The 27,264-nt window shown below is 47.4% G+C and overlaps 1 protein-coding gene across 2 annotated transcripts in view; it reads left to right on the top strand.

Annotated features, from left to right (window-relative positions):
• Positions 1 to 27,264, top strand: part of FBXO11 (F-box protein 11) — a 608,024-nt gene that overhangs the window by 544,337 nt on the left and 36,423 nt on the right. For both annotated transcript variants that reach the window (XM_069234039.1, XM_069234040.1), the window contains exon 20: positions 13,193 to 13,300. In XM_069234039.1, the coding sequence (XP_069090140.1) occupies positions 13,193 to 13,300 (108 nt within the window). The remainder of the gene's footprint in view (positions 1 to 13,192; positions 13,301 to 27,264) is intronic.

The raw sequence follows: 27,264 nt of genomic DNA, 5'->3' as shown, positions 1-27,264 counted from the left end.
ACGAACGTCTGGGTTTAAACCAGAGATTCAGCAGGCAGTTCTCAATATGCCATTCAACGAAAAAGAACTGTTCGGTCCAGAAGTGGACACGGCGATTGAGAAACTTAAAAAGGACACGGACACTGCTAAAGCCATGGGCGCACTCTACTCCCCGCAGAGCAGAGGAAATTACAGCACCTTCCGCAAAACACCCTTTAGAGGGGGGTTTCGGGGTCAGGCCACACAAGCCAGCACCTCACAGGCAACACCATCCAGTTACCAGGGACAGTACAGGGGAGGCTTTCGGGGCCAATATAGAGGAGGGCAATTCCCTAGGAATAGGGGAAAATTTCAAAGCCCCAAAACCCCTACAACTAAGCAGTGACTCACATGTCACTCACCCCCTCCGCACAACACCAGTGGGGGGAAGAATAGGTAATTATTACAAAGCATGGGAGGAAATCACTACAGACACTTGGGTTCTAGCAATTATCCAAAATGGTTATTGCATAGAATTTCTACAATTCCCTCCAAACATACCACCAAGAGCACAATATTTATCAAAACATCATTCCGAGCTCCTGGAGATAGAAGTTCAAGCACTATTGCAAAAGAACGCAATCGAGTTAGTACCAAACACACAAATAAACACAGGAGTTTATTCACTGTACTTCTTAATACCAAAGAAGGACAAAACGCTAAGACCAATCCTAGACCTAAGAATACTAAACACATACATCAAATCAGACCACTTTCACATGGTCACACTACAAGAAGTGTTACCATTGCTGAAACTACACGACTACATGACAACATTAGACCTCAAAGACGCGTATTTCCATATACCAATACATCCATCGCACAGGAAATACCTAAGGTTTGTATTCAAAGGAATACACTACCAATTCAAGGTACTGCCTTTCGGTTTAACAACCGCACCAAGAGTCTTTACCAAATGTCTAGCAGTAGTCGCTGCACACATCAGAAGGCAGCAAATACATGTATTCCTGTATCTAGACGACTGGCTAATCAAGACCCATTCGTTAATAACGTGCTCACACCACACAAATCAAATCATACAAACCCTCTACAAACTAGGGTTCACAGTCAACTTCGCAAAATCCAACATTCTGCCGCGCAAGGTACAACAATACCTAGGAGCCATAATAAACACAACAATAGGAGTAGCCACTCCAAGTCCACAAAGAATTCAAAATTTCAACAACATCATACAACGCATGTATCCAACACAGAAAATACAAGCAAAGATGATATTACAACTCCTAGGCATGATGTCTTCATGCATAGCCATTGTCCCAAACGCAAGACTGCACATGAGGCCCTTACAACAGTGCCTAGCATCACAGTGGTCACAAGCACAGGGTCACCTTACAGATCTGGTGTTAATAGACCGCCAAACTTACCTCTCGCTTCTATGGTGGAACAATATAAATTTAAACAAAGGGCGGCCTTTCCAAGACCCAGTGCCACAATACGTAATAACAACAGATGCTTCCATGACAGGGTGGGGAGCACACCTCGATCAACACAGCATACAAGGACAATGGAACGTACATCAAACAAAACTGCATATAAATCACCTAGAACTGCTAGCAGTTTTTCAAGCACTAAAGGCTTTTCAACCAATAATAGTTCACAAATACATTCTCGTCAAAACAGACAACATGACAACAATGTATTATCTAAACAAACAAGGGGGGACGCACTCAACGCAATTGAGCCTGCTGGCACAAAAGATATGGCGTTGGGCAATTCACAACCAAATTCGCCTAATAGCACAATTTATCCCAGGAATTCAGAATCAACTCGCAGACAATCTCTCTCGAGATCACCAACAGGTCCACGAATGGGAAATTCACCCCCAAATTCTGAGCACTTCACGCTCTGGGGAACACCTCAAATAGACTTGTTTGCGACAAAAGAGAACGCAAAATGCCAAAACTTCGCATCCAGATACCCACACAGGCAGTCCCACGGCAATGCCCTATGGATCAACTGGTCAGGGATATTTGCCTACGCTTTTCCTCCTCTCCCTCTCCTTCCTTATCTGGTAAACAAACTCAGTCAAAACAAACTCAAACTCATATTAATAGCACCAACTTGGGCAAGGCAACCCTGGTACACAATGCTGCTAGACTTATCAGTAGTACCCCACATCAAACTGCCCAACAGGCCGGATCTGTTAACACAACACAACACAACCAAACGATCAGACACCCAGATCCAGCATCGCTGAATCTAGCAATCTGGCTCCTGAAATCCTAGAATTCGGACACTTACAACTTACCCAAGAATGTATGGAAGTCATAAAGCAAGCCAGAAGGCCATCCACCAGGCACTGCTATGCCAGTAAATGGAAGAGGTTTGTTTGCTACTGCCATATTAATCAAATCCAACCATTACACGCAACCCCAAAACATGTAGTGGGTTACTTGCTTCACTTACAAAAATCTAACCTAGCTTTCTCTTCCAATAAAATACACCTTGCAGCAATATCTGCATACCTGCAGCCTACCTATTCAACTTCCCTATATAGGATACCAGTCATTAAAGCATTCATGGAGGGCCTTAAAAGAATTATTCCACCAAGAACTCCACCTGTTCCTTCATGGAACCTAAATGTTGTCTTAACTAGACTTATGGGTCCACCTTTTGAACCTATGCACTCCTGCGAAATACAGTTCCTAACATGGAAGGTTGCATTTCTCATCGCCATTACCTCTCTAAGAAGAGTAAGCGAGATTCAGGCGTTTACAATACAAGAACCTTTTATACAACTACACAAAAATAAGGTCGTCCTAAGGACTAATCCTAAATTTCTACCAAAAGTTATTTCACCGTTCCATCTAAATCAAACAGTGGAACTTCCAGTGTTCTTCCCACAGCCAGATTCCGTAGCTGAGAGGGCACTACATACTTTAGATGTCAAAAGAGCATTGATGTATTACATTGACAGAACAAAGAGCATCAGGAAAACTAAACAGCTATTTATTGCATTCCAAAAACCTCATGCAGGAAACCCAATATCAAAACAAGGTATAGCCAGATGGATAGTTAAATGCATCCAAATCTGCTACCTTAAAGCTAAACGACAACTGCCCATTACACCAAGGGCACACTCAACCAGAAAGAAAGGTGCTACCATGGCCTTTCTAGGAAACATCCCAATGCAAGAAATATGTAAGGCAGCCACATGGTCTACGCCTCACACATTCACCAAGCACTACTGTGTAGACGTGTTATCCGCACAACAAGCCACAGTAGGTCAAGCCGTATTAAGAACATTGTTTCAGACTACTCCCACTCCTACAGGCTGAGCCACCGCTTTGGGGAGATAACTGCTTACTAGTCTATGCAAAACATGCGTATCTACAGCGACAGATGCCATCGAACTGAAAATGTCACTTACCCATTGTACATCTGTTCGTGGCATCAGTCGCTGTAGATTCGCATGTGCCCACCCGCCTCCCCGGGAGCCTGTAGCAGTTCGGAGGGTACCTTCAACTATTTGTATATATATTATTTTTACCTTAAATAGGTACATACTTAGTCACTCCATTGCATGGGCACTATTACTACAATACAACTCCTACCTCACCCTCTGCGGGGAAAAACAATCGAAGATGGAGTCGACGCCCATGCGCAATGGAGACAAAAGGAGGAGTCACTCGGTCCCGTGACTCGAAAGACTTCTTCGAAGAAAAACAACTTGTAACACTCCGACCCAACACCAGATGGCGAGCTATGCAAAACATGCGAATCTACAGCGACTGATGCCACGAACAGATGTACACTGGGTAAGTGACATTTTCATTCTTTAAAAGTTGCTTCTTTGTTGCAAAGATGTTTCTTCTTTGGAGCAGAGCCGTTGTCCTCGGGAGTTCTTGGTCCTTTTAGATGCAGGGTAGTCCTCTGAGGCTTCAGAGGTCGCTGGACCCTGTGGAACGCGTCGCTTTAGCAGTTCTCTTGAAGTGGGGACACAGGCAGATAGAGCTGGGGCCAAAGCAGTTGGTGTCTTCGTCTTCTCTGCAGGTTGTTCAGCTCAGCAGTCCTTCTTCATCTTAGGTTGCAGGAATCTAGTTACCTAAGTTCTGGGAGTCCCTAAATACTCGATTTAGGGGTGTGTTTACGTCTGGGGGGTTAGTAGCCAATGGCTACTAGCCCTGAGGGTGGCTACACCCTCTTTGTACCTCCTCCCTGAGGGGAGGGGGCACATACCTAATCCTATTGGGGGAATCCTCCATCTGCAAGATGGAGGATTTCTAAAAGTCAGTCACCTCAGCTCAGGACACCTTAGGGGCTGTCCTGACTGGCCAGTGACTCCTCCCTGTTTTTCTCATTATCTCCTCTGGCCTTGCCGCCAAAAGTGGGGCCGTGGCCGGAGAGGGCGGGCAACTCCACTAGCTGGAGTGCCCTGGGGTGCTGTAACAAAGGGGGTGAGCCTTTGAGGCTCACCACCAGGTGTTACAGTTCCTGCAGGGGGAGGTGAGAAGCACCTCCACCCAGTACAGGCTTTGTTACTAGCCACAGAGTAACAAAGGCACTCTCCCCATGTGGTCAGCAACATGTCTGGTAGGCTCCTAAAACTATTCAGCCCACACTGGAAGTCGGGTATGGCTTCAGGGGGCATCTCTAAGATGCTCTCTGGGGTGTATTTCACAATAAAATGTACACTGGTGTAAGGAAATGCCTCCTTGGCATGGTTACCCCCTGACTTTTTGCCTTTGCTGATGCTAAGTTTTGATTTGAAAGTGTGCTGAGGCCTGCTAACCAGGCCCCAGCACCAGTGTTCTTTCCCTAACCTGTACCTTTGTTTCCACAAGTGGCACATCCTGGCATCCAGGTAAGTCCCTTGTAACTGGTACCCCTGGTACCAAGGGCCCTGATGCCAGGGAAGGTCTCTAAGGGCTGCAGCATGTCTTATGCCACCCTGGGGACCCCTCACTCAGCACAGACACACTGCTTGCCAGCTTGTGTGTGCTGGTGGGGAGAAAATGACTAAGTCGACATGTCGACAAAAGTCAGGGGGTAACCATGCCAAGGAGGCATTTCCTTACAGTGACCCATTGCAGGAAGCTGGCTCTGTATATACTTTATTAAAAATGAGATGGTGTGCACAGAGTCCAGGGGTTCCCCAGAGGCTTGACAGAGGCTGAAATAGCTAATGCCTTACCATCGAGGAGTGCAGGCAGGCCTCTGCGGGGTTGATACGAGGTCAGCTGCTCCTTCTCTTCTACTAGTGCGTCTCTACCTTGTCCTTTTCTTCTTACGTCGTCAGGATCTGAGTTCTAGGATTCAGGAGTGCCACTTAAATACTCAATTTAGGGGTGTTACAGGGAGTGCCAGGTGTGACTCATCCTCTCGTTTCCATTGCGCATGGGCATCAACTCCATTGTTAGATTATTTTCTTTTCGCTGTTGTTTTCGGACGTGTTTCCTCTCACTCCGAGATTTCGATTTGGAAAACTTTAGAAAACTTTCCTATTTGTCGGTATTGTTTCGATCGTTTTCTCCATCTAGCATCGAACCGGTAGTACTGTCGGAAACTTATTTTTTCTGCCCTTCGGGGTGCGTGTGCCCAACTCGGGCCTATTTGGGCCTACCACGTGGAAAGCCTGATGGATCGGACTCCATTCCAATTCTGCCCTCAGTGGCACGCGAAGTATTCCTGTACAGACCAGCACTTGGTTTGTAACTTGTGCGTTTCTCCAGACCATCGGGAAGAAAACTGTGAGGCCTGTTGATCGTTTCACTCAAAAGACTGCGATCGCAGAGCCCAAAGATTAGAAATGGCATCGAAAAGCAGTGAACATCTCAACGTTCCTGAAGAAGAGCAGGTGCAGAAAGCAGTCTCCATCAGAGACACAGATTCCGAACAGGAATCTGAGGATGACAGACCCATCACAGCTGGACAGTATGCGAGTATGTCTGCCCCTACATCCCTGCACAAAGAACATTTTAAGGCCTTAGGTATGCCACTGCCGGAAAGCCATGGTTCGTCCCGAAAAAAGACTGTCGGTGACCGTCCTTCGAGGTAAGCGCAGCAAAAGGCCACTCCTCCGTATACTTCGGAGTCGAGTAAATCTATCAAAAGCTCCATTTAGTACTCCAGTAAGAAACAAACATTCTTCAGATTCGAAAATTCGGCAGTCTAATTCGGAGCAGAGACCTTCCACAACATTTTTGGTACCGAAAAAACAAACTTCGGAACCAAAAAGACCCTCATATACAGAGGAACAAGGACCTTCAAAGAAATTGAGAGAAACACATAACCTCTGAGGAAGAGTCAGACATTGAGCCCATTTTACAAATTATGGATGAGACAATCTAGAATACACATCCATAAAGACACAGGAAGGATTGTTAGTTCACCTCCTTTAAAAACAAAAAGAAAGCTGGCTTTCCAAGAGGAACTGGACACCTTACAGCCACCAGCAAAGGTGCAAAAACAAAAGAAGCCAATACCTCTTCATTCTCCAGTTATCTGTCTCACCTCACACTAGCCCACCACCAATGCCTTCTCCAACACACTCATTTTAATCACAAGGAGATATGGCAGACCCATGGGATCTTTATGACCCTGATCCTATCCCAGATAAAGACCAAGATACATACCCATCAAAACCATCTCCACCAGAAGATACCACTGCATTCAATCATGTCATATCCAGTGCAGCAGCTTATCATGGTTTAACCATGCATTCAGAGCCATTGGAAGAAGATTTTTTATTTAATACACTATCTTCAACACATTCCAAGTACCAGTGTCTCCCATTGCTACCAGGCATGGTAAAACATGCAGACCAAATTTTTAGTGAGCCTGTAAAATCTAGGATTATCAGACCTAGAATAGAGAAGAAATATAAGCCTCCACCCTCTGACCCAGATTACATTAGTCATCAGGTCCCTCCAGATTCAGTGGTAGTCAGTGCAGCACGAAAGAGGGCAAATAGCCAGTCTTCAGGAGATGCACCTCCTCCTGATAAGGAGAGCAGAAAATTTGACGCAGCGGGAAAAAAAGTTGCTACACAGGCAGCAAACCAATGGGGACTTGCCAATTTTCAGGCACTGCCAGCCCGCTATGATATGGCCCATTGGGATGAAATGCAGGATATTATACAGCATATCCCAAAAGAATACCAGAAGAGGGCGCAGCAAGTGGTAGAGGAATGCACAGAGTCCAAGGGTTCCCCTTAGAGGTAAGATAGTGGCAAAAAGAGATAATACTAATGCTCTATTTTATGGTAGTGTGGCCGAGCAGTAGGCTTATCAAAGGAGTAGTGTTAAGCATTTGTTGTACACACACAGGCAATAAATGAGGAACACACACTCAGAGACAATTCCAGGCCAATAGGTTTTTGTATAGAAAAATATCTTTTCTTAATTTATTTTAAGAACCACAGGTTCAAATTTTACATGTAATACTTCAAATGAAAGGTATTGCAGGTAGGTACTTTAGGAACTTTTGAATAATCAAAATAGCCTACACAGTTTTCATATAAATCACATATAGCTATTTTAAAACTAGACAGTGCAATTTTCAACAGTTCCTGGGGGGAGTAAGAGTTAGTTAGTTTTTGCAGGTAAGTAAACCACCTACGGGGTTCAAGTTTGGGTCCAAGGTAGCCCACCGTTGGGGGTTCAGAGCAACCCCAAAGTTACCACACCAGCAGCTCAGGGCCGGTCAGGTGCAGAGGTCAAAGTGGTGCCCAAAACGCATAGGCTTCAATGGAGAAGGGGGTGCCCCGGTTCCAGTCTGCCAGCAGGTAAGTACCTGCGTCTTCGGAGGGCAGACCAGGGGGGTTTTGTAGGGCACCGGGGGGGACACAAGTTAGTGCAGAAAGTACACCCTCAGCAGCACGGGGCGGCCGGGTGCAGTGTGCAAACATGCGTCGGGTTTGTAGTTTAAATCAATGGGAGACCAAGGGGTCTCTTCAGCGATGCAGGCAAGGGGGGGGCTCCTCGGGGTAGCCACCACCTGGGCAAGCGAGAGGGCCTCCTGGGGGTCACTCCTGCACTGGAGTTCCGATCTTTCAGGTCCTGGGGGCTGCGGGTGCAGAGTCTTTACCAGGTGTCGGGATCTGGGAAGCAGGCAGTCGCGGTCAGGGGGTGCCTCGGGATTCCCTCTGCAGGCGTCGCTGTGGGGGCTCAGGGAGGGCAACTCTGCCTACTCACGGTCTCGCAGTCGCCGGGGAGTCCTCCCTGAAGTGTTGTTTCTCCACAAGTCAAGCCGGGGGCGTTTGGTGCAGAGTAGCAAGTCTCACGCTTCTGGCGGGAAACGCAGTTGTTTTAAAGTTGCTCATTTGAAACAAAGTTGCAGTCTTGGGTGAACAGGGCCGCTGTCCTCCGGAGTTTCTTGGTCCTTCTAGAGCAGGGCAGTCCTCTGAGGATTCAGAGGTCGCTGGTCCTGGGGAAAGCGTCGCTGGAGCAGTGTCTTTAGAAGGGGGGAGACAGGCCGGTAGAGCTGGGGCCAAAGCAGTTGGTGTCTCCGTCTTCTCTTCAGGGTTTTTCAGCTTAGCAGTCCTCTTCTTCTTAGGTTGCAGGAATCTGAGTTCCTAGGTTCTGGGGAGCCCCTAAATACTGAATTTAGGGGTGTGTTTAGGTCTGGGAGGGCAGTAGCCAATGGCTACTGTCCTTTAGGGTGGCTACACCCTCTTTGTGCCTCCTCCCTGAGGGGGTGGGGGCACATCCCTATTCCTGTTGGGGGAATCCTCCATCTGCAAGATGGAGGATTTCTAAAAGTCAGTCACCTCAGCTCAGGACACCTTAGGGGCTGTCCTGACTGGCCAGTAACTCCTCCTTGTTTTTCTCATTATCTCCCCTGGACTTGCCGCCAAAAGTGGGGGCTGTGTCCAGGGGGCGGGCAACTCCACTAGCTGGAGTGCCATGGGGCATTGTAACACGATGCTTGAGCCTTTGAAGCTCACTGCTAGGTGTTACAGTTCCTGCAGGGGGGAGGTGTGAAGCACCTCCACCCAGAGCAGGCTTTGTTTATGTCCTCAGAGAGCACAAAGGCTCTCACCGCATGGGGTCAGAAACTCGTCTCTCAGCAGCAGGCTGGCACAGACCAGTCAGTCCTGCACTGAACAATTGGGTAAAATACGAGGGGTATCTCTAAGATGCCCTCTGTGTGCATTTTTTTATAAATCCAACACTGGCATCAGTGTGGGTTTATTATTCTGAGAAGTTTGATACCAAACTTCCCAGTATTCAGTGTAGCCATTATGGAGCTGTGGAGTTCGTTTTTGACAGACTCCCAGACCATATACTCTTATGGCTACCCTGCACTTACAATGTCTAAGGTTTTGCTTAGACACTGTAGGGGCATATTCCTCATGCACCTATGCCCTCACCTGTGGTATAGTGCACCCTGCCTTAGGGCTGTGAGGCCTGCTAGAGGGGTGACTTACCTATGCCACAGGCAGTGTGAGGTTGGCATGGCACCCTGAGGGGAGTGCCATGTCGACTTAGTCATTTTCTCCCCACCAGCACACACAAGCTGTCAAGCAGTGTGTCTGTGCTGAGTGAGGGGTCCCTAGGGTGGCATAAGACATGCTGCAGCCCTTAGAGACCTTCCCTGGCATCAGGCCCCTTGGTACCAGGGGTACCAGTTACAAGGGACTTACCTGGGTGCCAGGGTTGTGCCAATTGTGGAGACAGTGGTACATTTTAGGTGAAAGAACACTGGTGCTGGGGCCTGGTTAGCAGGGTCCCAGCACGCTTCTCAGTCAAGTCAGTATCAGGCAAAAAGTGGGGGGTAACTCCCAAAAGAACACCAGAAGAGGGCACAGCAAGTGGTAGAGGAAGGGCAAGTGATTAGTAATAATCAAATAAGATCTGCCCTTGATGCTGCTGATACAGCTGCAAGGAGCGTAAACACTGCCATCACAATCAGAAGACATGCATGGCTGTGCTCCTGGTTTTAAACCAGAAATTCAACAGGCTGTACTTATCATGCCTTTTGATTATAAAAAAATAAAACCTCCCAGAGACTGCGATAGCAATGGGCGCTTTGTACACCACCCCATATAGAAGTTAATTTCACACACCACAGTTTTGAGGAGGTTTTAAAGCACAATCCTCAGAGGTTTCCACCTCACAAACAAAGCAACCACAACAAACCCAGTTTCAACGAGGTGGGTTTAGAGGAACATATAGAGGTCAGTACTTTAGTAATAAAGGTAAATACGAAACCTGTAAACAAACATCACAACCTAAGCAGTGACTTCCTTCCCTCCCTTCCATTCCACACATCTCCTGTGGGGGGAAGACTACAGCAGTTCCACTCTCATTGGCAAAATATCACCACAGACAACTGGGTATTATCAATTATCCACAATGGCTATTTTCTAGAAGTGATAACCACTCCTCTAAACGTACCACCAAGATATCACAAGTTGTCCCCAGAACATACAGTTCTGTTACAGCAAGAGGTTCAATCTTTACTACTCAAATAAGCAATAGAATTAGTTCCACTGTCCTAGAAAGGAACAGGAGTATACTCACTATATGTCCAATTTCCCAAAAAAAGATGTCACCCATATTAGACCTCAGGCCCCTCAATCTATACATCTTGTCAGAGCATTTTCACATGGTAACTCTGCAAGATCTTATTTCACTACTGCAAAAACAAGATTTTGTGACTGCTCTAGACCACAAAGATGCGTACTTTCACATACCCATCCACCCAGCAAACAAAGAATACCACAGGTTTGTCATAGCAGGAAAATACTACCAGTTCAAAGTGTTACCATTTGGCATTACAACAGCTCCAAGGGTGTTCATGAAGTGTCTAGCAGTAGTAGCAGCATACTTAAGAAGGCAACACATCCATGTCATCTCAGCTGTCTCTTCTAGCCCAGACAATTTCGAAATGGGCTATTCACAATCAAATTCATCTACTAGCACAATACATTTCAGGAATAGACCATCATTTGGCAGATCTCCTCTGCAGAAATCACCAACAAGCGCACGAATGGGAGATTCACTCACAAGTACTTCAAAAGTACTTTAGAAAATGGGGAACACCAGACATAGATCTATTCGCAACAAGCGAAAACGCAAAATGCCAAAACTTTGCATCCAGACACCCACATCCCCTATCCAAAGGCAATGCTCTATGGATCAATTGGTAAGGGATATTTGCTTTCGCTCTTCCCCAGTCTACCACTCCTTCCATTTCTAGTCAACAAATTACTTACAATGTCTCTCAACATGATACTCATAGCACCAACATGGGCACGCCAACCTTGGTACACAACACTATTAGACCTGTTTGTAGTACCTCACTCCAAACTCCCAAACAGACCAGATTTGTTAACGCAAAACAAAGGTCACATAAGGCATCCAAACCCAAATGCTCTCAATCTGGCGATTTGGCTCCTAAAATCATAGAATTTGGTTATTTAAATCTTCCATCAGTATTTATGGAAGTAATTGAACAAGCACGAAACCCTACTACTAGACAGTGCTACGCAAATAAGTGGAACATATTTGTCAATCTAAAACTATAGAGCCACTTACAGCATCTATACAAGATAGTGTATGCTATTTGCTTCATTTACATAAATCAAATTTGGCTTAGCCAGTAAAATACACCTCACTGCAATATCTGCATACTTACAAACTATTCAACATACTTCACTATTCAGAGTTCCAGTTATCAATCCTTTCATGGAAGGATTAAAACACATTATTCCACCAAGAACACCATCTGTTCCTTCATGGAATTTAAATATTGTACTTACCACACTCATGGGACCAACTTTTGAACCCATGAACTCTTGCCAAATTCAATTTTAACATGGAAGGTCACCTTCCTTGTAGCTATTACTTCCTTAAGAGTTAGTAAAATACAAGCATTTACTCTTGGAGAGCCTTTTTTCCAAGTGCACAAACTTAAGGTTGTACTACAAACAAATCCAAAATTTCTACCAAAAGTAGTATCTCCTTTTCACATCAATCAAACAGTGGAATTTCAAGTCTTCTTTCCACAGCCATATTGTGTGGCAGAAAGAGCTCTTCATACCTAGCTCTCAAAAGAGTTGTTATGTACTAGATAGACAGAACTAAAGATCTTAGGAAAACAAAGCGACTATTTGTTGCTTTACAGCAACCACATACAGGTAATCCAATATCAAAACAATGATTAGCAAGATGGATTGTTAGATGTATACAAATATGTTATTTCAAAGCAAAAAGGCAACTCTTGATCACTCCTAAAGCACATTCCACAAGAAAAAAAGGTGCAACAATGGCTTTTTTAGGAAATATTACAATGGTTGACATTTGTAAAGCAGCAACATGGTCAACCCATCATACATTTACAAAACACTACTGTGTTGTGTTCTCACAGCAACAAGCCTCTGTAGGCCAGGCCAGGCCACCCTAAAAATGGTATTCCGAACAACTTCAACTCCTACAGGCTAGCCACTGCTTTTTTGGGAGGACTAACTGCTTTGTAGTCTATGCATAGCATGTGTATCTGCAGCTACACATGCCATTGAACGGAAAATGTCACTTACCCAGTGTACATCTGTTCGTGGCATGTAGTGCTGCAGATTCACATGCACCCTCCTTCCTCCCCGGAAGCCTGTAGTTTTACATTTGTCCATATGTATATACTTTTACATTTGCATGGATATCTCTTTATATTTCTATACAAAATCACTCCTTTCTTCACCCTCTGTGGGAAAACAATCTCAGAGTGGAGTTGGTGCCCATGCGCAATGGAACCGAGAGGAGGAGTCACTTGATCCTGTGACTCCGAAAAGACTTCTTTGAAGAAAAACAACTTGGCAACACTCAGAGCCCAACACTAGATGTCGGAATGGATATGCATAGCATGTGAATCTGCAGCACTACATGCCACGAACAGATGTACACTGGGTAAGTGACATTTTCCATATAGAATGCCATTTATGTGTACATATTGGTACAGTGGTGGATTAGCTGTGATTGTACTGTGGACTCACTTGTGTTGCAAAAGCAAATAAAAATGTGTATCGAAAAATGTTAAGCATCAGTGAAATACTATGTAGATTCATCCAGGAACTACAGAGGAACACTCACTGCAGTTGTTAAGTTACAGAGCAATATAGGGTTATGTACTGAATAAAAAGCATTTACCCTGGAAAAGAAAATAGGAAGTTTCTTTTATTTGTTTGATTGAGTGTATTTTTGGTTTACTTTAGGTATTGAAATAACAAACCATGCAACAGCAACGCTTGAAGGCAATCAGATTTTCAACAACCGGTTTGGAGGATTGTTTTTAGCATCTGGCGTTAATGTAACAATGAAAGGTATGAGAACGTACACATTTTTTCATCTTTGTTGTCCAGTTAATGTGTGCGACGTTTGAGTGGGGCGAGGAGGCTGTACGTATGCCTGTCTAAAATCTAGTTTCTCAAATAGGCATGCATATTCGTTACCACAAAACATTTAAATATTTGTTTCCCTACAATATTTCTGTAAAAGAAAGGGAAGGTATATTAATACTAATCGTAAATGATATTGTACTATGTCTTTGGTCGAATTCTTTCATCAATGAATGCATGTTAGGTACATTTCTGTGTTGGATAATTTTACAACATTATTAGAAAATCAAATCAAGTTTACAATCTGTTTAATGGGTTACTAATGAGCAAAATGGTTTTAGCACTCTGAGCCTTTACTGTTATTATTTGAGACATTTGAGTAATATCCACTGTCAGAATATCATCCGTTAATTGCAATGCGCACACATAACCCAAGAGGATCTACGCGTAGGAATTGGGAAGCAAGGCCAGAGAGATTTGTTCTGGGCTTTATTTGAATAAAACTGCATTTCCAGCACAGTGAAATTCCAGCAGACTGGGGAGTTAGATTGCAAGCTTCTGTTTCCATCTCTAGCCTTTGAATTCTTAAGTTGACTCACTTATTTCCCCTTAAATGCTGATCTCCTTGTTGGTCATGGTTTTGAAGTTTTATCTTCTGGTATTGCTGTTCATCTGTTGAATCTACTGAAAATGTCTGACTGTTGATTCCTCACCTTTAGAATATTCCTAGGTGCCAGACTGGATCCGCCGAATTTTCAAGCAATATTTTCTGCACATTGATGGTTCTGTCCTACTTGGTGATGGGCTTGCACCACCCTGAAATTGAAATATATTGTGTCCCAGTAGCGGTCAAAGAAGACTGTTCCTTCCACCTGACAATGCGGGCAGTAGGGATCTTTTCTCCTAGGCATATACCAAAGCACAGTGGGATCATAATTCGTTTGGTGGAAGTATTTGAATTGAGTCATTCGTAGTTTGGCCAATATTGACAAACACTTAGCCATTTTACACTTGTTCCATTCATCATCTTCAAGAGGACCGATGTCTACTTGCCATCTGTCTGTTATGTGTAGCGGAGGATCTGGCATATTTGCCACTAGGGATCTGTGTATATCACATATATCTTTCTTTTCAAGTGGTTCCTTTACAATTTTGGGCTCCAGTGTATTGGAATATGGGACTTTTTGCAACAAATGATACTGTGAATTGCATGTCAGAGTCGCAGGTAACGTAGTAAGTGGGAGCAGTGTAACATGTTTGTTCATTAATTGGGCAGATTTTTTTAAATATGTGCAGCCTCTCACCTGTCTCCAACCCTGGAAATGCTAGTCAGGTCTGTAAGGAAATGCCTCCTTGGCATGGTTACCCCCTGACTTTTTGCCTTTGCTGATGATTTGAAAGTGTGCTGGGACCCTGCTAACCAGGCCCCAGCACCAGTGTTCTTTCCCTAAACTGTACCTTTGTCTCCACAATTGGCACAACCCTGGCACTCAGGTGTAGGTCCCTTGTAACTGGTACCCCTGGTACCAAGGGCCCTGATGCCAGGGAAGATCTCTAAGGGCTGCAGCATGTCTTATGCCACCCTGGGGACCCCTCACTCAGCACATACACACTGCTTACCAGCTTGTGTGTGCGAGTGGGGAGAAAATGACTAAGTCGACATGGCACTCCCCTCAGAGTGCCATGCCAACCCCACACTGCCTGTGGCATAGGTAAGTCACCCCTCTTGCAGGCCTTACAGCCGTAAGGCAGGATGCACTATACCACAGGTGAGGGCATATGTGCATGAGCACTATGCCCCTACAGTATCTAAGATATTACAGTAACCTTAGATATTGTAAGTGCAGGGTAGCCATAAGAGTATATTGGCTGGGAGTCTGTCAAACACGAACTCCACAGCACCATAATGGCTACACTGAAAACTGGGAAGTTTGGTATCAAACTTCTCAGCACAATAAATGCACACTGATGCCAGTGTACATTTTATTGTAACATATACCCCAGAGGGCACCTTAGAGGTGCCCCCTGAAACCTTAACCAAATACCTGCGTAGGCTGACTGGTTTTAGCAGCCTGCCACACTCGAGACATGTTGCTGGCCACATGGGGAGAGTGCCTTTGTCACTCTGTGGCTAGTAACAAAACCTGCACTGGGTGGAGATGCTTATCACCTCCCCCTTGCAGGAGCTGTAACACCTGGCGGTGAGCCTCAAAGGCTCACCCCCTTTGTTAAAGCACAACAGGGCATTCCAGCTAGTGGAGTTGCCCGCCCCCTCCGGCCACGGCCCAACTTTTGGCGGCAAGGCAAGGCCGGAGGAGATGATGAGAAAAACAAGGAGGAGTAACTGGCCAGTCAGGACAGCCCCTAAGGCAACCTGAGCTGAAGTGACTCTGACTTTTAGGAATCCTCCATCTTGCAGATGGAGGATCCCCCCCAATAGGGATAGGAATGGGACCCTCTCCCCTTGGGAGGAGGCACAAAGAGGGTGTAGCCACCCTCAGGACTAGTAACCATTGGCTACTGCCCTCCCAGACCTACACACACCCCTAAATTCTGTATTTAGGGGCTCCCCTGCACCTAGGAACTCAGATTCCTGCAACCTAAGAAGAAGAGGACTGCTGAGCTGAAAAACCCTGCAGGGAAGACCGAGACACCAACTGCTTTGGCCCCAGCTCTACCGGCCTGTCTCCCCACTTCTGAAGAAACTGCCCCAGCGACGCTTTCCCCAGGACCAGCGACCTCTGAATCCTCAGAGGACTGCCCTGCTCTAGAAGGACCAAGAAACTCCCGAGAACAGCGGCCCTGTTCACCAAAGACTGCAACTTTGTTTCCAAAGAAGCAACTTCAAGACAACTGTGTTTCCCGCCGGAAGAGTGAGACTTGCAACTCTGTACCCGACGCCCCCGGCTCGACTTGTGGAGAAACAACACTTCAGGTAGGACTCCCCGGCGACTACGAGACCGTGAGTAGCCAGAGTTGCCCCCCCCCCTGTGCCCCCACAGCGACGCCTGCAGAGGGAATCCCGAGGCTCCCCCCGACCGCGACTGCCTGACTCCCAGATCCCGACGCCTGGAAAAGACCCTGCACCCGCAGCCCCCAGGACCTGAAAGATCGGAACTCCAGTGCAGGAGTGACCCCCAGGAGGCACTCTCCCTTGCCCAGGTGGTGGCTACCCCGAGGAGCCCCCCCTTTGCCTGCCTGCATCGCTGAAGAGACCCCTTGGTCTCCCATTGATTTACATTGGAAACCCGACGTGTGTTTGCACACTGCAACCCGGCCGCCCCCGTGCTGCTGAGGGTGTACTTTCTGTGCTAACTTGTGTCCCCCCCGGTGCCCTACAAAACCCCCCTGGTCTGCCCTCCGAAGACGCAGGTACTTACCTGCTGGCAGACTGGAACCGGGGCACCCCCTTTGCCATTGAAGCCTATGTGTTTTGGGCACCACTTTGAACTCTGCACCTGACCGGCCCTGAACTGCTGGTGTGGTAACTTTGGGGTTGCTCTGAACCCCCAACGGTGGGCTACCTTGGACCCAAACTTGAACCCCGTAGGTGGTTTACTTACCTGCAAGAACTAACAATTACTTACCTCCCCTACGAACTGTGAAAATTGCACTGTCTAGTTTTAAAATAGCTATATGTGTTTTATTTGAAAAGTATATATGCTATTGTGATCATTCAAAGTTCCTAAAGTACTTACCTGCAATACCTTTCATGCAAAGTATTACATGTAGAATTTGAACCTGTGGTTCTTAAAATAAACTAAGAAAATATATTTTTCTATACAAAAACCTATTGGCCTGGAATTGTCTCTGAGTGTGTGTTCCTCATTTATTGCCTGTGTGTATGTACAACAAATGCTTAACACTACTCCTTTGATAAGCCTACTGCTCGACCACACTACCACAAAATAGAGCATTAGTATTATCTCTTTTTGCCACTATCTTACCTCTAAGGGGAACCCTTGGACTCTATGCATACTATTCCTTACTTTGAAATAGTGCATACAGAGCCAACTTCCTACACTAGTGTTTTTAAACAAATTGAAAACCACAATTGCCCCTGGACAGTAAAATAGTTGGAGGATGAAGACTTCACATTTTAACAATTGTCTAGCTCAATCTTGCAAGCAATCACTTTCGGCTAATGTTCTCTTGTCAGCCACTATAGCTTGTGACTTCAAGATGTCCACTCAAAAGTCTTCCAATATTACTGCTTTTGTTAATGAGTTTGAAAGACTTCATCTAGTAACTTGAGTTCAGGCTTTCCCGATCTGCAAAAACTAACACCAATGAGTCCACTATTTTAGTGTTAGGGTCTTGCTCAAATCCTGACAGATCCATAAACAACAGTGTTTATTTCATGTACTACAGCAAAATAAATAAGGATTGCTTTATGTTTAGAGTCTGTGTCTTAGATTAAGGGTTGCAGGTAACAAAAGTGCAATGGTTCATTGTACTATTCAGACAAAAAATTATAGTGTCTGTTGTGGATTTGCCACAGTGTTTACTTTCGGAATATTAAGTTGTTTTTCTTCAAAGCCTTTCATTTGGTTTCGAATCTGACGATCATGTTCCTAAAAAGTACTGTACATCAGTCTGTAGACCACTGCCCCACAGCATTTTTTCTCTCCAGTGGGTCTGGAACTGAATTGGAATAATCAGTGTACAAAACTGCATTGTGATTAAACAAAACAAAAAAAAAGCTGGTGAGTTCTGTTGTGGACATGTAACAGGACTGAATCATTTACACTTCAGGAACGATCGGCTAATCACCTCCCGCATTATATGATATTGAATCGAAGCGGTTGAGGATGGAAAACACTATCTTGATTTTTGCAAATGATGTCCCACAAAGTTGGAACAATCTATTCGGTCTTGGGTGAGTTATCAGTGCCTTTCTCGAGGTCATGCCGAAAAATGCTTTCTGGCATGTTAACTCTGAATTGCGTCATGTTTGTAGGTGGGCTCACTACTCCACCTTAGTGTCATGGAAGCACAGTGAATAAGATTGAAGCAATACAGGGCTCAGGAGATTGTGCCAAAGCTGTGGGTGAGTTGGAGACCAATAAATTATAGACTAAGAGTGCTTTGATGTCAAGTTTACCGTACCGCTGAAGCAAAAATGCAGACACACCTAGACTACACTTCAGCCCCAATCCGCACAGGAGGTACAGATAGAGGCAATTCAAGAGGCTCCTCAATGAGAGGAGTAGTGACCGTGTGTCATACCTAGAAGATGCTAAACAAAATCTCAGTCTCACGTCTTGTTGCACAAGGATATGTGAAAGCCTCCCTATATGACTGAGGAGGTTTGGCCTTGAAAAGACATATCTGATAGAGACTTCTAGTTGCAGATTCCTTACCTTAGAATTTCCCCCCAAGCGTTGGACTGGATCCAGAGATTTTTCTTTAAAACAGTACCCTTGTACGCCTTCAGTTGACTCCAGGTGCGTTGTTGGCGTGGTGGTTGCTGCAATGAAGTCGTGGTCGTAAATAGGGCCATCCTGGCATGCTGAAGTCAGTTCTTTTCTTTCCACGCCAGTCTAAGCGTAGATCTGGAGAAGACCTACCCTCAGTCGTTTTTTGACTGACTTTGACCGTTTTGTCGAGTTCCTGACTTTTTGGTGCATTGAGGATGTCACAGGAGACCAGTTTTAACCTGTGTGACTCCTGTCACAGCATGATGTTGATGATGGATCCTCACCTTGTGTGTTTGTGGTGCCTGTTGCGTGACCATGACCTGAAGTCTTTCTCTGAGTGCTGGGCCATGAGCCTGAAAGCTTTGATGGAGTGGTCCCTAAAGGTCATGGTGGCCCGGCGCTCAAGTGCATGTTGCTCCTAGACCGGATTGAGAGGAAGGTCACGAGACCACTCGCGGAGCTAGCACCACTCTTCCTCATCCCATTCGAAGTCCTCGGTACATTCAGCTCACAAGAAGTCCAAACTTTTTTCGACTTTGCCCTGTCACCCGGACGGTGCGACATGGAAAGAGCGTGGACATTCTAGGCTGCCTACTTCGGAGCCTGTTTATGGATCAACTCTGCACCTCCCTGGGTATCCAGGAGCCCACCCCTAGCCAACTTAAAGAATCCTATGAGGCTGTACGCCTGTAGGAAGTTGGCTCTGTATGCACTATTTCAAAGTAAGGAATAGTATGCACAGAGTCCAAGGGTTCCCCTTAGAGGTAAGATAGTGGCAAAAAGAGATAATACTAATGCTCTATTTTGTGGTAGTGTGGTCGAGCAGTAGGCTTATCAAAGGAGTAGTGTTAGGCATTTGTTGTACATACACACAGGCAATAAATGAGGAACACACACTCAGAGACAAATCCAGCCAATAGGTTTTGTTATAGAAAAATATCTTTTCTTAGTTTATTTTAAGAACCACAGGTTCAAATTCTACATGTAATATCTCATTTGAAAGGTATTGCAGGTAAGTACTTTAGGAACTTTGAATAATCACAGTAGCATATATACTTTTTACATAAAACACAATAAGCTGTTTTAAAAGTGGACACTTAGTGCAATTTTCACAGTTCCTGGGGGAGGTAAAGTATTGTTAGTTTTAGCAGGTAAGTAAATTACCTACAGGGTTCAGTTTTGGGTCCAAGGTAGCCCACCGTTGGGGGTTCAGAGCACCCCCAAAGTTACCACACCAGCAGCTCAGGGCCGGTCAGGTGCAGAGGTCAAAGAGGTGCCCAAAACACATAGGCTTCAATGGAGAGAAGGGGGTGCCCCGGTTTCAGTCTGCCAGCAGGTAAGTACCCGTGTCTTCGGAGGGCAGACCAGGGGGGTTTTGTAGGGCACCGGGGGGGACACGAGTCAGCACAAAAAGTACACCCTCAGCAGCGCGGGGGCGGCCGGGTGCAGTGTGCAAACAAGCGTCGGGTTCTCTGTAGGTTTCAATGGGAGACCAAGGGGTCTCTTCAGCGGTGCAGGCAGGCAAGGGGGGGGCTCCTCGGGGTAGCCACCACCTGGGCAAGGGAGAGGGCCTCCTGGGGGTCACTCCTGCACAGAAGTTCTGTTCCTTCCGGTGCTGGGGGCTGCGGGTGCAGGGTATTTTTCCAGCCGTCGGGATCTTAGTCAGGCAGTCGCGGTCAGGGGGAGCCTTGGGATTCCCTCTGCAGGCGTCGCTGTGGGGGCTCAGGGGGGACAACTTTGGTTACTCAGGTCTTGGAGTCGCCGGAGGGTCCTCCCTGAGGTGTTGGTTCTCCACCAGTCGAGTCGGGGTCGCCAGGTGCAGTGTTGCAAGTCTCACGCTTCTTGCGGGGATTTGCAGGGGTCTTTAAATCTGCTCCTCTGTAACAAAGTTGCAGTTCTTTTGGAGCAGTGCCGCTGTCCTCAGGAGTTTCTTGTCTTTCTTGAAGCAGGGTAGTCCTCTGAGGATTCAGGGGTTGCTGGTCCTTGGGAAAGCGTCGCTGGAGCAGGTTTCTTTGGAAGGCAGGAGACAGGCCGGTAAGTCTGGGGCCAAAGCAGTTGGTGTCTTCTGTTCTTCCTCTGCAGGGGTTTTTCAGCTCAACAGTCCTCTTCTTCTTGTAGTTGCAGGAATCTAATGTTTTAGGTTCAGGGAAGCCCTTAAATACTAAATTTAAGGGCGTGTTTAGGTCTGGGGGGTTAGTAGCCAATGGCTACTAGCCCTGAGGGTGAGTACACCCTCTTTGTGCCTCCTCCCAAGGGGAGGGGGGTCACATCCCTAATCCTATTGGGGGAATCCTCCATCTGCAAGATGGAGGATTTCTAAAAGTTAGTCACTTCAGCTCAGGACACCTTAGGGGCTGTCCTGACTGGGCAGTGACTCCTCCTTGTTTTTCTCATTATTTTCTCCGGCCTTGCCGCCAAAAGTGGGGGCCGTGGCCGGAGGGGGCGGGCAACTCCACTAGCTGGAGTGTCCTGCGGTGCTGGCACAAAGGGGTGAGCCTTTGAGGCTCACCGCCAGGTGTTACAGCTCCTGCCTTTGGGGAGGTGTTAGCATCTCCACCCAGTGCAGGCTTTGTTACTGGCCTCAGAGTGACAAGGGCACTCTCCCCATGGGGCCAGCAACATGTCTCTAGTGTGGCAGGCTGCTGGAACCAGTCAGCCTACACAGATAGTCGGTTAAGTTTCAGGGGGCACCTCTAAGGTGCCCTATGGGGTGTATTTCACAATAAAATGTACACTGGCATCAGTGTGCATTTATTGTGCTGAGAGGTTTGATACCAAACTTCCCAGTTTTCAGTGTAGCCATTATGGTGCTGTGGAGTTCGTGTTAAACAGACTCCTAGACCATATACTCTTATGGCTACCCTGCACTTACAATGTCTAAGGTTTTGCTTAGACACTGTAGGGGCACAGTGCTCATGCACTGGTGCCCTCACCTATGGTATAGTGCACCCTGCCTTAGGGCTGTAAGGCCTGCTAGAGGGGTGACTTATCTATACTTGCATAGGCAGTGAGAGGCTGGCATGGTACCCTGAGGGGAGTGCCATGTCGACTTACTCATTTTGTTCTCACCAGCACACACAGCTGGCAAGCAGTGTGTCTGTGCTGAGTGAGGGGTCTCCAGGGTGGCATAAGACATGCTGCAGCCCTTAGAGACCTTCCCTGGCATCAGGGCCCTTGGTACCAGAGGTACCAGTTACAAGGGACTTATCTGGATGCCAGGGTGTGCCAATTGTGGATACAAAAGTACAGGTGAGGGAAAGAACACTGGTGCTGGGGCCTGGTTAGCAGGCCTCAGCACACTTTCAATTCAAAACATAGCATCAGCAAAGGCAAAAAGTCAGGGGGTAACCATGCCAAGGAGGCATTTCCTTACAACGCCTAATTCTTGGGCAGACCAACTTACACCCCAACCCCCCCTCTGTGGCGCCTTTGGGCCCAGTGGGGTTGAAAGTGGCCCCTTCTGGTTCTGCGCCATAGTGAGCCCCTCAGGATCTGTTGTCTGATCCGTTCCAACACCAGTTGTACCAAAGATGTCAAACCTTCAGACGCCGGTCGGGGCCACAATGGATGTAGAACCCATACTTATATCCGGCTCCGACCTAGAGACATACAAACGTCACTCGTTTCAGGTTTTGACTTTCACGGGTCCTCCAGTTTCCTAGGTTAGATCCTGAGCCTTATTCTTATGGGTTCGGGGAAAGTGTTACTGGGTTGCTGGACCCTTTAGAATTTCAGCTGAAAGACCTTGAAATGGACTGGGCACTGGAATTGGATGAAGCTGGTGGTCTGGATAACTCTCCTGATGCTAGCATGCTTTCTCCCCCTACCGGGGCTACGGTGGACGGAGCAGCATATTCTGTGGGGGTGAGAAGGGCGGCTGAGGTCCTCGGCCTTGAGCTACCTCCTGTGGCAGTGGGCGCAGCATCAGGCGAATATCTCCGACATGGTCCAGATCTCAAGGGAACTGCACAAGATGTGCATTGGTGACTTTCAAATCGAGATTGGGTTGGAGGCACATCCCTCTCCCATCCCCAACCTGATCTCACAGTAGTGACGGATGCGTCACTCCTGGAATGGGGCAGCGACGTGGGGTAGGCGGAGATCAGAGGCGCCTGGTCTCTGTCGGAGTCCGGGCTTCACATCAACCTTCTGGAGTTCAGGGCGATCAGGCTTGCATTGAAAGCATTCTTTCCCTCTTTCCAAGGGAAAGTATTGCAGGCGTTCATGGACAACACCATTGCCGTGTGGTACTGCAACAGGCAGGGCGGATTTGGGTGGTGGACCCTTTGTCAAGAGGCTCTGCGCCTCTGGACATGTCTGGCACATACCTGGTGGTTCAACATCTGGCAGGCTCTCTGAACGCTAGAGCAGACAAACAAAGCCATTGATGCATGGTTGATCAGGAATGGCTTCTCCATCTGGTGGTGGCTCAAGATCTATTTCAGCAGGGGGTAGAGCCTTGGTTAGATAGATTCTCCTCTGCAGAGAACATGCAACATCAGCTTTTTTGCGCGTTGGAGTTTCAAGATGGCACTCACTCAGACACTTTTCGTCGTGAGTGTAACTCAGGCTTCCTTTCCGCCTTCCCATCAATACCACTTCTGCCCAGAGTTCTGAAGAAGATCAAAAACGACAGGGCCCAAGTATCCCTGCTGGCTGTAGACTGGGCACAAAGAGTATGGTATCTCGAGCTTCAGAGCATGGCCATCGATCCTCTGATCAGACTGCCCCTTTGGGGGGATTTTCTGTCACAGCAACAGGGGATGGAACTCCACCCAAACCTGTCCAGTCTACGTCTTCTTGCGTGGAGATTGAGCGGTGGCAGTTCACAGCTTTCGACCTTCCGCCCGAAGTCTGTAATGTTATATTGGTAGCAAGGTTTTCCTCCACTGAAACGATACACGCCTGTTGTTGGAACAAATTTGTGGCATGGGTGTAAGGAAATGCCTCCTTGGCATGGTTACCCCCTAACTCTTTGCCTTTGCTGATGCTAAGTTTTGATTGAAAGTGTGCTGGGACCATGCTAACCAGGCCCCAGCACCAGTGTTCTTTCCCTAAACTGTATCTTTGCTTCCACAATTGGCAAAGCCCTGACACAGCTTGTGGATGCTGGTGGGGAGAAAATGACTAAGTCGACATGGCACTCCCCTCAGAGTGCCATGCCAACCTCACACTTCCTGTGGCATAGGTAAGTCACCCCTCTAGCAGGCCTTACAGCCCTAAGGCAGGGTGCACTATACCACAGGTGAGGGCATATGTGCAAGAGCACTATGCCCCTACAGTGTCTAAACAAAACCTTAGACATTGTAAGTGCAGGGTAGCCATAAGAGTAAATGGTCTGGGAGTTTGTCAAACACGAACTCCACAGTTCCATAATGGCTACACTGAAATCCGGGAAGTTTGGTATTCTCAGCACAATAAATGCACACTGATGCCAGTGTGCAATTTATTGTAACATACACCCAGAGGACATCTTAGAGATGCCCCCTGAATACCAGTCCGACTTCTAGTGTAGGCTGACCAGTTTCTGCCAGCCTGCAACACACCAGACATGTTGCTGGCCACATGGGGAGAGTGCCTTTGTCACTCTGTGGCCAGGAACAAAGCCTGTACTGGGTTGGAGGTGCTTCTCACCTCCCCCTGCAGGAACTGTAACACCTGGCGGTGATCCTCAAAGGCTCACCCCTTTTGTTAAAGCACCCCAGGGCATCCCAGCTAGTGGAGATGCCCGCCCCTCCGGCCACTGCCCCCACTTTTGGCGGCAAAGCTGGAGGAGATAATGAGGAAAAACAAGGAGGAGTCACCCACCAGTCAGGACAGCCCCCAAGGTGTCCTGAGCTGTGGTGACCCCGGCCTTTAGAAATCTTCCATCTTGAGTTTGGAGGATTCCCCCAATAGGATTAGGGATGTGCCCCCCCTCCCCACAGGGAGGAGGCACAAAGAGGGTGTAGCCACCCTCAAGGACAGTAGCCATTAGCTGCTGCCCTCCCAGACCTAAACACACCCCTAAATTCAGTATTTAGGGGCACCCCAGAACCTAGGTGTAGGAAGTTGGCTCTGTATATACTATCTCAAAGTAAGAAATAGTGTGCACAGAGTCCAAGGGTTCCCCTTAGAGGTAAGATAGTGGCAAAAAGAGAAGTTCGATGGCATCTGTCGCTGTAGATACGCATGTTTTGCATAGCTCGCCATCTGGTGTTGGGCCGGAGTGTTACAAGTTGTTTTTCTTCGAAAAAGTCTTTCGAGTCACGGGACCGAGTGACTCCTCCTTTTGTCTCCATTGCGCATGGGCGTCGACTCCATCTTCGATTGTTTTTTTTCCGCCATCGGGTTCGGACGTGTTCCTGTCGCTCCGAGTTTCGGAACGGAAAGATAGCTAATTTCGGAAGATTTTCGTCGGTATTGTTGCGTTCGGGATCGGCGTAGTTAGATTCAACACCGCATCGAAGATCGAAGAGCTCCGGTGCCCTTCGGGGTAGTTTTTCGATCCCCCGTTGGGGCCTGTCGGCCCGACCGCGTGCAGAAGAACGCCGATGGAACGGACCCCGTTCCGTTTCTGTCCCAAATGCCACAATAAATACCCCTATACAGACCAACACTTGGTCTGTAACCTGTGCCTGTCACCTGAGCACAGTGAAGACACTTGCGAGGCCTGTCGTGCGTTCCGGTCCCGAAAAACACTCCGAGACTGTCGAGCCAGAAGACTTCAGATGGCGTCCGCGCCGACAGCCCACCGGGAGTTCGAAAGCCACTCAGAAGAAGATTTACAAGGCCCAGGGGACGCCACTGCCACCAGGCCATGGCTCGACCCATAAATTCGGTGACCGACCGTCTGCACCGAAAAAGGCCCAAACAGTGCCGAGATCGTCCGACTCCGGTCGAGACACCGGCACGCAGCCTTCTCGGGACCGAGAAAGTGCTGGAGACAAGCATCGACACCGAGATACCGGTGTAGACACGGCTCGACGCCGAGACAGCGGCACCGAAGAAGATCGACGCCGAGGGGTTTCGGCCCCGAAAAAGAAAAAAGTCACCTCGGAGCCGAAAAAAGATGCAGACAGGGTTTCGGTGCCAAAACAAACTGCAACCGACCCAGTTTCAGGCTCTTATACAGAAGAGCACTCGCTAACCTCCCAAATGCAAAAGCATAGGTTTGAGGAAGAGCTACACTCAACTGATGTAGACCATACGCAAAAGCGTATTTTCATACAGCAGGGGACAGGAAAAATAAGCACCCTTCCCCCTATTAGAAGAAAGAGAAGATTGGAGTTCCAAACTGAACAGACACCACAAACAAAAGTGGTGAAAAAAGTTACCCTCTCCTCCACCTGTGATTAACGTCTCACCAGCACAAACTCCATCACATTCCCCAGCTCACACCACCATGAGCCAGGGTGACCAAGATCAAGACGCATGGGACTTATACGACGCCCCAGTGTCAGATAACAGTCCGGAGGCATACCCTACGAAGCCATCTCCACCAGAGGACAGCACTGCGTATTCTCAAGTGGTGGCTAGAGCAGCACAATTTCACAATGTAAGCCTCCACTCAGAACAGGTCGAGGATGACTTTTTATTCAACACACTCTCCTCCACCCACAGCTCCTACCAAAGCCTGCCTATGCTCCCTGGTATGCTCCGGCACGCAAAATAAATCTTTAAGGAGCCGGTCAAAAGCAGGGCAATCACACCAAGAGTGGAAAAAAAGTATAAGGTGCCTCCTACAGACCCGGCTTTCATCACTACACAGCTGCCACCAGACTCTGTCGTTGTAGGAGCAGCTAGGAAAAGGGCCAACTCCCACACATCTGGAGATGCACCACCCCCAGATAAAGAAAGCCGCAAGTTCGATGCAGCTGGTAAGAGAGTCGCAGCACAAGCTGCAAACCAGTGGCGCATCGCTAACTCCCAGGCACTACTTGCGCGCTATGACAGAGCCCATTGGGATGAGATGCAACATCTCATTGACCATCTGCCCAAGGACCTACAAAATAGGGCAAAACAAGTGGTTGAGGAGGGACAGACCATTTCCAACAACCAAATCCGCTCCTCCATGGACGCTGCAGATACAGCTGCACGGACAATTAATACATCTGTAACTATCAGAAGGCATGCATGGCTCCGAACGTCTGGATTTAAACCAGAGATTCAGCAAGCAGTTCTCAATATGCCTTTTAACGAAAAAGAACTGTTCGGTCCAGAAGTGGACACAGCGATTGAGAAGCTCAAAAAAGACACGGACACTGCTAAAGCCATGGGCGCACTCTACTCCCCACAGAGCAGAGGGAATTACAGCACATTCCGTAAAACACCCTTTAGAGGGGGGTTTCGGGGTCAGAGCACACAAGCCAGCACCTCACAGGCAACACCGTCCAGTTACCAGGGACAGTACAGAGGAGGTTTTCGGGGACAATATAGAGGAGGGCAATTCCCTAGGAATAGAGGAAAATTTCAAAGCCCCAAAACCCCTACTACTAAGCAGTGACTCACATGTCACTCATCCCCTCCACACAACACCAGTGGGGGGAA

The sequence above is a fragment of the Pleurodeles waltl genome, chromosome 5 (assembly GCF_031143425.1).
Source record: "Pleurodeles waltl isolate 20211129_DDA chromosome 5, aPleWal1.hap1.20221129, whole genome shotgun sequence".
Classification (NCBI taxonomy): Eukaryota; Metazoa; Chordata; class Amphibia; order Caudata; family Salamandridae; genus Pleurodeles; species Pleurodeles waltl.
Note: the sequence above shows the minus strand (reverse complement) of the source record. Positions and strands in the feature narration are given on the sequence as shown.